Genomic DNA, 13,127 nt, shown 5'->3' with positions numbered 1-13,127 from the left:
ATGACTTGACGCTCTAAAGTCTGTATCTTGCCCCTAGTTACTTAATTGTATTCGACTTCTATCGCAGATCTGTTATTTCTATTTCTTTCCATTAGCTCTCCAAGCTTCCTATCTTTCCATTCCTTCCTAAGAAAGAATTTTTGAAGTTTTGTTGAATGCTTTTTTCTTGTCTAAGCATCCCCCTATCGTGCTAATAAGGTGCCTTTTCTTATTCTGAAAGCTAGCCTTCTACGGCCATTTTCTTTTGGTTTAGTTCTTCTAGCTCCTGTCCCCGCAGCCCCTGATGGGCAATGCTCTTGGTGAGTCACTTCGTCTTTCACGATCGATGGTAAATCCTCTTGCTTAGCCTATTTCCTTTTCCCTTTGAGTTCAATCCTATCAGCCTTTGAGTCAGCGCCTTCGCAGCCTGCCTTTCCATTCTTCGCTCTATTTCAATCATTTCTTTTGGTAGATGGAGTACCCGGGCATTCTCTTGTCTTCCCATTCCTCTAGCTCTCATTTCGCGCATGCGCTTTGCGCTCTTGGCTTAACAACATCAAAGAGGAATCGAACCTCTTCCAGTTCTGTGTTAACAAAAATCCATTTGATGTCCCCCCCCCCTCCCCTCCTCCTTCCTCCGTTAGTTTAGCTGCAACGGCCGCAGACGCAGGAAGCAGTTCCTCTATGGGAAATTGAAAACGTCGAAGTAAGCTGTGGCTTATAAATAGGAAGATAAGGCGTTAGCGGACCGACTTGACAGGACCTTTTCTCGAAAAAAAAATTCTTGCAACTACGAAAACCACAACACAAGCACCCCTTTTCCATTCATTCTATCTAAGAAAAAGAATTCAGCATAGACCCCGACCGCCCCACCTTTTCATTTCTTGATCGATATAAAACCAAATGGTCGAGGGCTCTTTTTTAGTGATTTCCCCCCTGACCTCAATGAGAGCGGGGATTCCTTTCTCCTCGGGCAACTCGTCCACGTCTGCAAGATACTTGACGGCGTCGACGAGTTTTTCCAGCATGAGTTCGTCCCGCACTCCTCCCTGCTCACGGGCAACTTCTCTTGCCTGCACACAGATTTCTTGCAAGAGCCTGTCACACTGGGCGGCATTCTCTTCAGTCTCCCGATGCAATTGCGCTATTTCAGCAGGCGAAAGGCCTACTGGAATCTCGTTGAGGTCAGGAAGCGCAGGAGCAGGACCCGCGCAAAAGGCTACTGAAGGGGCGAATGCTGGAAAAGCAAAAGCAACCCAGAAAGGTATTTTCTAAAAAATCTGACTTACGCTTTTAGAACAATAAATCCAGTGGAAATTTCTCATTGTAATGAATGAATAAAGGCAAAAAGAGATTAAGATGTACTTAAATTCCGAATGTAACTGTGGATTTCCCTCTATCAGGAACCCGCTATTTCTTATGTTTGTTTGAACCATATAGAAAATATATGGATATCGAAGAAGAATTAAGCTCGCGGAGATTAATAAAACAGAAAGTCTCATAGTACGTCGTCCTTTCCTGTCCGTGCGCTGTTTTTCTTTGCCTTTCAAGATATTGCGTATAAAGAGAAAGATAGCCAGTCCTCTTGGGCGGCCAAGAGTGTTATGTAAAAAGGACCAAGGAGGATCCTATCCTAAAGGAGAAGGAGGAGGAGTAGGAGCTAGCTTTAGGGGCGGAATCGAATGATTACGAGATAAACAATGAGACAAAGGAGAGCACTTAGACAATTCACTTTGAGTACAGGGAAGTCTGCTGGTAGGAATTCCTCAGGGCGTATTACGGTTTTTCACCGAGGGGGTGGATCGAAGCGATTGCAGCGAAGAATTGATCTGAAACGAAGCACTTCGTCTATAGGCATTGTAGAAAGGATAGAATATGAGCCTAATCGTTCTTCTCGAATCGCTCCAGTACGATGGACCGGGGGGGGGGTCCGCCAGAGAAAATGCAAGACGATAGAAGAGTTCGCTCCGCCGCGTAAGATCCTCGAATCAACCACGACTACCATCTGCGGTCCATTTTCGTTCTCTTCCCTGCCCGGGAAGGGGGATCAAAGAAAGGTAGCTTGCTTCTCTCCTGGACGGATGGCGACTTATGTAGTGGTCGGCCTTCCTACCAGAATGCCTTCTTGGTCGAAGAGCCCCTTTTTTACTAGTAAGGACGCAGGAAGCAAAAAAACTTGCGCGAAGGACGTTTTCTTCTCTGCCCTCTCCTCTCCAAAGGCCAAGGGAGAGACTGCATCCCTTTCCTTCGGTAGCTCTTTTGGTTTCCCAAGGATAGCGGTAGCTGGGGCAAAGCCCGCTTTCTTCGCTCCGCGAATGAGAGAGAAAGTCAGAGGAAAAAACACGTTCTCTCTTTGCGAGATCCGAAAGTGGAGAACGCATAGCATTCTATGGGTACATAGGATCAAACGTAAAGCAGCGCTCTCTTGGCAGAGTTTTAGGCGGCAAGAGACTTTAGGGCTTGTTGGAGCTTCTGAGCGTAACGAATCGAAGCCGAAGACGGATCAAGGTAGCTTGCCTGCCAAGCCGATAGGCGAAGGGCTGAAGGATGGAACGTGCAAAGTAGATCGTGCACCTGTCGTGTGACCCGTTGGTCCTAAGCAATGTCTTGCGCGAAGCGACCCACTTAGAAAAAGCTCCCCTTTATGTTAGGGGAGCACTAAAATGCAACTTCGATCGGATGCGGGTATCAAATCCCGCCGCTGAGATGTCCAGCGGATTCCTGGGCCTTGACGAATGGCCGGCCACCTTTTACGTTAGAAGAGCAAAAGGCCCAGGGCATAGCAGGATGAACCAATGTGAATGAGTGTAAGCTTCGTTGCCCGAACACGATTGGTGCTGACCACACTAGGTGCTACCGTGGTAGCAAGAGAGGTCAGGCGGTGACAATTGAGAGGTTGTCACTGAGCATTCCTAGTCACACGGGAAAAGAGGTCAAATGGCAAGGCCATACGCCCGTTTGGCTCCTCGCGGAGTATAGCTCACATCCAAACATCTGATTGGGGAACGGGGCAACGCCCATGAAGCTCCGGCGGAAAGGGAAGGCCTGCCAGGCCGTATGCCCATGGGTGCAGGATTCTTCGAAAAAGCGCGGGCTGACTCGGAGACCTGGGACCTTGGCTTAGTAATGAATGAAGGGAAGCTCTTCGAGCTTTCTCCGCCAGCGGCTTATGTAGTGGTCGGCCTTATAAAGCTCGCTAAGCCTCGCTTCCCTCTCCCCTTCACTTATTAATTAAGTGGAAAATAGTCGTCGGCATTCTATAAGCGACTTGACCGAGTCTACGAAGCTTTGCTTTTCTTGTAGTCGGCCCGTAATGCCTCCCTTCATTTGCTTGCCTCCTTTCAGCTCAGAATGCCTAATGCCTATTATTTAGTGCTAGAAGCTAACCGCCATAAGCTCACCCTTCGGGTCTCGCTTCCAGCGCAGGAGGCCAAGCATTCTGCCAGACGTCCCGGCCTGGGAGCCCCGTTCGCCTTTGGTACTTCAGTAGATCTTCTAAAATAAAAAGCGCTACTTCAGCCTTAACTACAACTACATTACGCAAGCCCCGCCGATACCTACCTATAGAGTCAAATTAAAATAAAAAAGTACCAGTGACGGCGACTTTCTAGGTTTATGGATTCAGTCAGCTAAACTCCATCAAACTCCTCAATCAATATCAACAAGATGTCGTGACCGCTTAGGCTTGGTTTACTTTGGTTTGAATGTAAACTAAAATAAGCGGCGTTTATTCAAACAAAGGGAACCGAAGGTTTCCTTGTTTAGTAGTACGAAAGTAGTTCTACTATTAAGATGTTTAATATTAATAAGAAATATTCAGTGTTGTAGCTGTAGAACAGAATGCCGTTCGCCTTTACTTTGACTTTCTGAGAAGGACTTAAGTAGCTAAGTTTCCAAAGGTGAACACCCCCCTGTCCTTTATAGTATAGTCGTAAAGGGCTTCTCAGAAAAGTAAGGAAGAAGGCATTCGAAAGGCCGACCACTATCTCATAGGCATTCTGGTGGTAAAACCGACGACTACACGGCTCTATACCAAGTCATGAGCGATAGCGAAGCCAAGCCGCCGTCTATAGGCGAAGGGACGAAAGCCCGACGAAGGCCTATGCTACAGTAAGAAAAAAAGTACGTTGAGGTTACGAAGTCACTTAGCCGTATACTATACAAAGGGAAAGGCGTCGGTACGGAGTCACGTCAGCTGTGGATATAGACTAGGCTATAAGGAACGGAGTCAACAACTATGGACCGAGACTACACTAAGGAACAAGGAAGCTTGACTGAGAAAAGAAGTCAAGGAACGAAGCTGCTTCTCTAATAGCCCCGTTGAATAGGAGGGCGAAGGCTTTTTGAAAAAGTCTTTTTTGTCTTGTAAATGCATTTTTTTCTATTTAGAGAGAGGGGGCTTCAAGTTCTTAGGAAGAGCCGTACGAGACAGCTCACGTACGGTTCGGGAGCCGAGCCCCTGCGCAGGGGCTTAGGTCAACACTTATATAATAGCCAGTCATCAATTGGAAGCGGGCAAGATGGTGATGAATTGCGATTGGTCTAAACCTTCGACTAGCGACTTATTGCGACCTGCCCAGAATGCCCATACAGACTAAGACCTTATTCACACAGCGAAGAAAGGCCGAGTGGAAGGGGGCAAGCAGCTGGCTGCTTCTTTGCCATGCGCTTTGCTTCGCTTTATTTTATAGAAGAAAGAGACCAAATGAGAGTGAAAGGCAAGGGCAAGCGATAGAAAGGAGAGTCCCTCGCGCGAACTACTACTACTAGAAAATGGTGAGACCATTAGTGAAAGAAGGACCAAGGAGGATCCTATCCTAAAGGAGAAGGAGGAGTAGGAGGAGTCAGTTTTCTTTGAAGATCGAGGAACGTAGTGTCGGACAATTATGCCATTCGGAAGAAGTCTTCTACAGAAGAAAAGCCTGTTACGAGTAAGTGGAGAGGAAAGATCTCCAGGGATTCTTATCTCATTCCATTCCAGTGGCTCAACCAGTAACCAATGGCGAAAACTCAAAAATCCATGGTTTCCCGGTAGAACCCTATTTCGCCCAAGTTGTTTCGGAACCGGAAAAAAGAAGCGGTTTTTCGCACAGCTTGCTCATAGTGCAGGTCCCACTTGTATATCGTATTTGGCCGAAGAAGCATCGGACAGGTTGGAGTTCTTACCTTCTTGGGACTCCATGGACCAAGATCTGCTTTTATTATATGGTCAATACCGATCTACTTTAGTAGATCATATGGATGTAGAAAAAGCTTCTAATTTGGATGAAATAGAAACATCTCTTTTCCATTTCTATTTACCCAGTTCATATCTTTGTTTCGTGTGTTCCTGGGAGGAATTCGATCTCGGAATACCACCTAAATAACTACGGCCAGAGAGTCAAATAGGTCGGGAAGAAAGAGTCTGAGGTCGGGTCGGACGACATACATCTTGGTTGGTTCCACCACCACTAGAGATTGGACATATATATAATCTTTCTTCTAAAAAAGGGATTCTTATATATATATTTTAAAAATAGCTGCAAGACCAAAACGGGGTGCAAAAAACCGAAAGCCCTTCTTTTATTTAAGTTCCTCCCAGATACATGGCTTACATACCCGGCTCAACATTCTTGGAAAACAATCGAATCGAGGGTTCGGAGGAGAATTGGCCATTCAATCTTGTGAACTAATCGAGACCGAAATTGGAAAAAGAGATACGAACGGAGAGGAATAACCAATCGATGAAAGAACATGAAACCATTCTGTTTCAATAGAGGTACGAGAAAGGGTTGGGGGCAATGAAGTAGGTGAAGTGGTTGGATTTTGCGAGCTGTTCCAACCACTGCTGGATGTGATTCCAAGAGCCGAACGAGAATGAATACCACACAGAAGAGTCAAGACCAGGCTCCCTAATGGAATGTTTAACCGATCCATTCCGGATCGACCGAATTGGTACGGAAGTTGTAACATGGGAAAACCACGGAAAACACGACTTATTTGAATAACCCGGTGACCTACCAATTGTAGAAGTAGGATTTTTGGCAAGCAATAAGCACTTAAATAATACAATTCAAGTGTACCATCTTCTTTCTCATTTCGAGGAAAAGGTGCGGAAGGAAAAGGAAACAACGGAGGGATCCGAATCGGACCTAAATGGGAATGACATGAAAAGTCTTTTTCAAAACCTAGCATTAAGGGCGTTACGACGATATACGAGAGGAATAGAGAAAAACTCGTGATTGGTGTGGAGGGGAAGATCTGTTTATGATATAGTTCAAGAAAGAGTCGTCTCATTTCCTTACTTCTTTCTAATTCATTCACTTCAAGACTGGTTCTGAACGCCGCGTAACATCATCTTCAACCAACCTCCACCGTACTTTCGGTGCGACCACTAAAGAATTGCTTATACACTAAACAGCTGCTTATATACGTTTACTAAAAGACTGACTTTCATTCATTATCATTAGTCCAGCGTGAAACTAAGAAAGAGAGATGTGCCTAAGGCGGCATGTAAGCAAACTGTGCACGCTAAGAGAAGAGGAGAGATGTTCGCAATTACTACCACAAGAAAGCCGCCCCCTATCTTCTAAAGGGGCCCGTCACTTCGTTCGTACCTTCTTGGCTTAGGCTTCCAACTGAACAACATGGCCTTGCCGCCCCGCCACTAGCAGAAGCTAAGCGCTTGAAAAGCGCGCTAAGAAAGGTTGCTTCTGTCGCCCTTTCTGTGCAACAGTCCACCAGTAGCGGAAGAGAGGGTTACCGTACATACAAGAGTCTTCCAGTTCTTACGGAAGCTCTTTCTTACCAGTCAATCAAGTAGTACAAGAACTCTATCTTATCTTATAGCCCGGCGCGGCGGGTCGCCTTTTAAATTAAGTAGATAGAAGAAAGTCTTAAATAGATAAGGAGTAGGTGAGTGAGTGAGTCCTCACTGACCTGAGCGATTTCGATCACCTAGCAGGCCTTTTATTTGGTAGGTAACATCGCCAAAGCGTATCATCAGATTTGACTACGAAGGAAGGAACTCGAAGTGAAAGGGCACCGTCTTGTGCAAGGCAACGATAGTTGGCCCTCTATCATCTTCTATCTGGTAGACTTGGTAAAAGGGCCCCGACTTATTTCCAGAATAAGAGTTCGACCGCGGCTTCCCCCTTTTTTTGGGGGGGATCAAGTTCCTTGCCAACTGCCACCTATCGACCCCGACCTCTTTTCATTTGTTTTGGATATTACCAAACCTAGCCTAGCCTTCGTAAATCACACTAAAGCGGACACCCAACTATGGAAAAGCCTCCTTAAGGGTGGGTTAGGTTAGTCAATCCGGCCCGAGACGCGTTCGTTGACAAAACCGCCGTAGGAATTCCTACTTTTCAATAGAGCGGAGGCGAACTGATCAACGAGAAAGAGGCCCTACTCACTACAAACGAATACACCACAAGATCGAACTGCACTCATGCCTCTCCCGCATCAAGTTGACCGCCCCCCCTACGTAGTGATTCTATCAATCATGTACGTAGGTAGGACCCTCCATTCTGATTGGTATATCATGAAAAAAGAAAGCCATTTGCACCAGGCGCACTGCGCTTTCCCTTGCCCAGATGTTCGCCTTTCTAAGTCAAGTAATGGTGACCCACCGAAGACTGGAGCTTCGTAACATGTTGACGAAGGCCCCCGAACTGAGGGTTCGGTCAGTAGAAGGGACGACTTTGTCTCCACGGAAGAAGAATAGCCCCGCTCTCTAGCCGACTGATCCCGTTGATCATATAACTGGGAGGGAACGTGTCACATTAGAGGTGAACGATCAGAGGTGTCCTCTAATCACCACGACGAGGCTGGTCCCTCTTTTAGTAGACTCAGCTATGAATATTCATGAAGAAATGAATGCCGGGCTCTTTCTTTCACTGCTAACCCCAAGAAGTTTCAACATGCTGAAACTTTCCGTTTCGTCGAGCCCCGAGCTTGTGGTCCTCCTTTGAGTGTGGGTTCAATTGAATGAATCTGTCAAGTCAAGGAAAACGTACGTAGCAGCAAGGATGGTGCATCGCCTATTTATCGTTCTCGCTCGGGAGCCAAAACGAACACGCCTGCTACCTACTGTACTGGACCTTCGACCAGGCATTCTACCTTTGTCGAATCGGAACCAACACCACTGCATTGCGCTCGAACAGTTGAGCGGCCGCCGGCCAGCAACTTCCGTGCACAGATATAGATTCATTCTTCGTACCTGGTCCAGCCTCACAACCCTTCGCGGGTTGGTAAGAAGTCAGTCTTGTTTGGTAAGACGGAATTGGACAAAGAAAAGAGAGTGCTCGACCGGAACAACGGCCAACAACGTAATTACATAGATAACTGCTCCTCCCCTGATCCTTAAGGCTTTAAGGCGAACCGTATGGCGGCTGGAAAGAAAGACGACCTCACCTTCTCTGGTGTCAGTGAGAGCTATTTGAGTATCCCCCGTTGACCTTCTTTTGTAGATAGAATCTTCAATGAGTGGAAACAAGCAACCTTACTAAGAAAGGTGCTTGTTGAGTAAGGCCGGCTTTCGAGCCCAAGCCCCTTTACTAGGTTGGGCGCTTGAGCGCATCTTTCTCATATCGATCAAGGCTTTCCTTGAGTTTGAAATAAGGGGCAAGAAGCAAGGGCGTAGCAGCTGCGCGAAGTTGCGCCTTAGCGCATCCGTTTTCTTGCAGGAGTGCTAACGCGCGACCTTACGTTTTCTTCCGCTTGCTCTGCAGTACGAGCCTCATACAGAGCCGCGCTCCTTTAATATGATGAGAAGAAGGGGGGCCGGCCTCTTTTCCGTACCAATCCTTATTTACTACTACATCTTTTTTGGGGTGTATAGCTCAGTTGGTAGAGCATTGGGCTTTTAACCTAATGGTCGCAGGTTCAAGTCCTGCTATACCCAAACCTACCTTACACTCTACTATGAATAAGGATGCATAGTAGCCTTCAAAGATGACTCTTTGGCCTTTAGACTCGCTTCGGCGACTTCGCCCTTTAAGTGACAAGGGGGTGAGCCGCTCCAAGCGGAAAGCGATAGTGAATCCCGAACTTGCCCACGCTCATCCAAACCGGCCTCAAAAAGCGATCGGAAAGCGAAGCCCTTCCTTCCAATCCAAGCCGGCGAAGCCGCCCCTATATCTAACCACCGCTCACCCCGATCACATATTGGCACGTTCATGATGCATCATAATCAAAAGGCCGTAAAGTAAAGAAGACCTATGCATCAGTGTACTGTCATGATCACATATTAGCTCGATTTTATTGACGGCTTGAAGGCGAAGCCGCCTATTTCTTAGGGCAAAGGGCGCTCCATCCTCCTAACTCCTTCCACTTCTCCCAGGGACAGGAACTACGGCTTGACCTTCGGGGAAGAAGTCCGTGGGACCCCTCCTTCGAGGGCGCCTAGATAGTGAAAGGTTATCCCTTTGCAACGCTGGAAGCTAAGCAAAGTCACGAAGCTGGCTGACTACGCTCGAGCAGAGCTCAGACCCGGAGGTGGTGGCTGAACTCGCCGCAGAGTTCAGGAGCGAGCAAGACTATCTTGGTGAATGCAATAAGAACCGGCTGCTCGCCGCAGCAGAGTGCTTTGCCCATGCTGCTATCCGCCGCCGAAGCGCTCAAGGGATTCGTGCTTGAATGTCGAGATCAGGGGACTCTATCCAATCCATGCGGCAAATCTGTTTGTGGTGGAAAAAACTCAACAATAAAAAGAAATAAATAGAATATAGAAAATCATTGAATTTGTTTGCTCCGATACAAGAGATCGGCCCCGAAGCAAGATATGGTGGGTGCCAGCAACTTTCACTTGTTAGGAGTAGGGGCTGAAAAGAGCTCTTTGTATAGGTTGGGTTTTCTGGGCTTTGATGCTTACCTTCTTATTATTAAAAGGGGAAGGTTTAATAAAGGAGCTTTTCAGCCCTTTTGCTGGATTGTTGGTCCGCAGCCCCGCCCTATAGAATGAATAAGGAGAGGCTTATCGATGACCGAACCACTCTTATACTACTCCTTACCTCACCCCCCTTGTCACTTAAAGGAAAAGCCAGAGAAGGGGGCCTGCTGGAAACCCTCGCCTTCGGCTCCATACTGAAAAGGCCGGCCATGAAGGGACATCACGACTATCCTTTCTGGGAATACCGGGCTTTATATGATCCTGATCAGTGATCAGTATATTTTAATATTCTGGATCCTTATGTGCTTTTTTTTGTTATACTAGCGGCGGCAGATCTATTAGTAAACAGGAGCCGCTATCGCTCACCCGGCTGGATGTCAATCTGACGGATGGATAGGCGTAGCAGAAAAGAAAGGGTCAATTACAAGAGGAAGGCGGAGGAAAAAAGACGAGAGAGCAAGACCCAGGAGGCTCGCAGCTACCACGGCCGTAAGCACTCCGCTCGTTCGTAAGCCCCTTTAGAGATAGGGGCGAGCCAGGAGCTTACTTCGAGTATTTATGACTCTGGTGGCAACACGTGACAGGCGAATGACATGATTCTCGAGGAGTTACACGACGGCCATGTGATGATGCATCAAATAGATGCAAGGGTGGATGACTCAGTAGGTCCTTGTATGGACTGATTGTGTTCCCCACAGGGAGTAGAGGAAATAGGAGTGGACATCTATATGGGCTTCATGTGATTCGAAGCCAACCACTATGTATTGCAAGAAAGTCCTATGTGTACCTATGTATACCTAATGAAAGCCAACAAGAGCCTCTTAACACTTACCTGCCTAAACCAAGCAAGATTCAAGAATAAATCCATTACCAGCAAGATACGATACGGCTTAGCCAAAAAAGGTGAGCGCCTAGCGCGAGCCTTATTGAAAACGGCCTAGCTAACGAGCAATCTTTCTAAAGCAAGAAGCAAGGGCGCAGCAGCTGCACGAAGTTGCTTCTTAGGGCATATCCGTTTTCTTGCTCGTTAGCGCTTGACTAATAAGATAGAAAGAGCCTTTCTTGCTTGTTTAGTAAAGTCAAGCTTTGGCGGTAGGGTTGGGGTGGCTTGCTGGGGCACTCGTGCCCTTACTAGTTTTGGGGCTTTGATTGGCAAAAGCGGTTTTCGCCTTCTAGCCAGCAGTTGCCGGATTAGCCTTCGGACTTTCCTTACCCGCCTTTATTGAGAAAGAAGAGATCTAAAGGTTGGACATCCATCGCTGCCGTGATGACGCGGTTGAATGTTCATTCGATCCAACACCCGGCCGATCAAACCTATCCTTGGGTTCGATCCAGCAAGTGATTCCCTCCCCGAAAGAGGGATAGTCGTTAGGTCATGAATGGAATGCGAGGAAGAGAGATAAGCAGTTGGCGGGGACCATCCGTTATCGGTCCATATTGGGTAGATCTACCCCTCTCATCCTCTGATCCTTTATCTACCGTTCAATCTATTGATTTTCTTTCTTCTCGACTGGCCTATTACGCACTCGGGCCAATCTACTACACGCTAATAATGGTCTTTTGGATTTCATCTCCTACAAAAATAGCAAGTGGTTGGCCGTTCGATCGAGTCCATCCCTTGAAGTCGTACCCTCCCAGTATGCGTGAGTCTTCCGCCGATTGACAGAAATGCCGGCCGGAATTCGAGAACGGTCCATCCCACCATAATGGATCTCTCCTACCGCTACCTACTAGTGGATCGATTTAGGGAAGGAAAGAAATGCCGATGTTGCAATTCTTCCCATCCCGATAAAGCGAGTCACCCGTGATTCGATAGTTCCATTTTCCGCTGATGCAGGCCGATTGGGATCCCAGCAGTCAAACCACTGTGTTCGTTCCTCACCCTCCTTCCAATCAAATCTATTCTAAGGTGTCCGGAGGCAGGGGAAAGAAAGGAGGGATTGATCGACCAACTTGAACAGATCCATAACCTGCTTCCATCTGTCCTGAATGAGGGAATTAAGGCGGGTATAGTCGAACTGAACTGCTTGATTCTAAGGTGGGTGATAAGCAGCTGTATCCGTATCAAGCCTACCATCTCTTCTCACGAAAGACTTTCCATCCCGTCTCTGAAAGTTTTGCAATATAAGTGGCCCTGCTTCAAAGCCCCAGAAAACCCCCCTTACTCTCTCTCTATAAAAAAAAGCCCTTTCCCCTTTCTTTAATAATATAAGGTAAGCTTTGAAAAGTAACACGCTCCCGACAGGCAATTAATCCATAATCTCATCCATCGTTGGCATTATTGGAAATAAATCACCCAACTCTTATTCAAAGCCCATCTACACACTCCAGCTGCTTCCTTTTGAGCTAGTCAAGCAGGCGTTGAACACGGACTGAGACTCTCCCGCCCCTTTGACAGCAATTCCTGCACTTGACGTCGGATCTCCTCATTTTCAAATGGGGATAAGCGAGAAGCCGCTTTGCAGGGTAGACTCGCTCCTACCTGCAACTAAATCTGCTTCTATATCCTCCTCTTATCTTAGGGGGTAATCAAGCCGGTACTTGTGGATTCAGGGGCGGCATCAAGTCGGAAGAGTGTCGCAGAAAGATAAAGATCTGCACTTCCCTTTTACAACATAGGAGGGAGGGGGCCTCGTTCCTAAAAAGCCTTTCCGATTGCCTCCGCCCCTATCTCTTAAAGCTACGGCATCCCACCGATCCCCGAATCGGCTCTGCTAGTTGGCTTTGTTGCTATCAAGGCATAGCATTCTATGGACTCTTTCCCACGTCCAGAAATGGTATGCCAACAAACACCCTTTCTCCTTAGCCAACCAAAGTCTTCTGATGGCAATAACCGCGTTTCCCGTTAAAAGTAAAGCGGTGTTCTCTCTACGCAGGTAGAACCCTACTCGTATTACCAAGGTCTTCCGAGTAGGATATGTAATACGTCCATAAGGACGACGTCACACCAGACGTCCTGCTTTAACTTCCCTAGCCCCAACTGATCTACCATCTCCGTGGACGCTATCTTATCCAAACTCCCAGCATCAATGATTATCTTTGCACTGGCCAATTCCGACATAGATTTTGAATACAGCCTTCCGTCTTCTCCTCCTTTCTGCTGACGTTGCCACACAATCTAACGACAGCGAAACAGTCTCCTCTCCTAAGCTTGAGAACCCCCGCTATGTTTCCGACTTGAACTTACCTTTAGAGCTTCCCGGGCTCTAGGCTCGACAACGTTCACTCTTCCATCTTCAGCTGGTCTATTCTGCACTCCCCTAGCAGCATTCGT

General features: G+C 47.2%; 2 protein-coding genes and 1 non-coding gene across 3 annotated transcripts; 2 read left to right on the top strand and 1 right to left on the bottom strand.

The window, feature by feature from the left end:
• Window positions 1-1,679: 1,679 nt before the first annotated feature.
• On the top strand, window positions 1,680-4,577 carry rpl2 (ribosomal protein L2). Its single transcript has 2 exons — window positions 1,680-2,557; window positions 4,460-4,577. The coding sequence occupies exons 1-2, from the start codon at window positions 1,680-1,682 to the stop codon at window positions 4,575-4,577; spliced, it is 996 nt and encodes a 331-aa protein (YP_009241449.1).
• A 1,057-nt stretch (window positions 4,578-5,634) lies between these two features.
• On the bottom strand, window positions 5,635-6,255 carry ccmB (cytochrome c maturation protein CcmB). The gene has a single exon. The coding sequence runs from the start codon at window positions 6,253-6,255 to the stop codon at window positions 5,635-5,637; it is 621 nt and encodes a 206-aa protein (YP_009241448.1).
• Window positions 6,256-8,793: 2,538 nt separating this feature from the next.
• On the top strand, window positions 8,794-8,866 carry trnK(uuu). Its single transcript has one exon. It is a non-coding gene; the product is annotated as a tRNA-Lys (tRNA).
• The last annotated feature ends 4,261 nt before the right edge of the window (window positions 8,867-13,127 follow it).

The sequence above is a fragment of the mitochondrial genome of Nicotiana sylvestris (assembly GCF_000393655.2).
Source record: "Nicotiana sylvestris cultivar TW 137 mitochondrion, complete genome".
Classification (NCBI taxonomy): Eukaryota; Viridiplantae; Streptophyta; class Magnoliopsida; order Solanales; family Solanaceae; genus Nicotiana; species Nicotiana sylvestris.
Note: the sequence above shows the minus strand (reverse complement) of the source record. Positions and strands in the feature narration are given on the sequence as shown.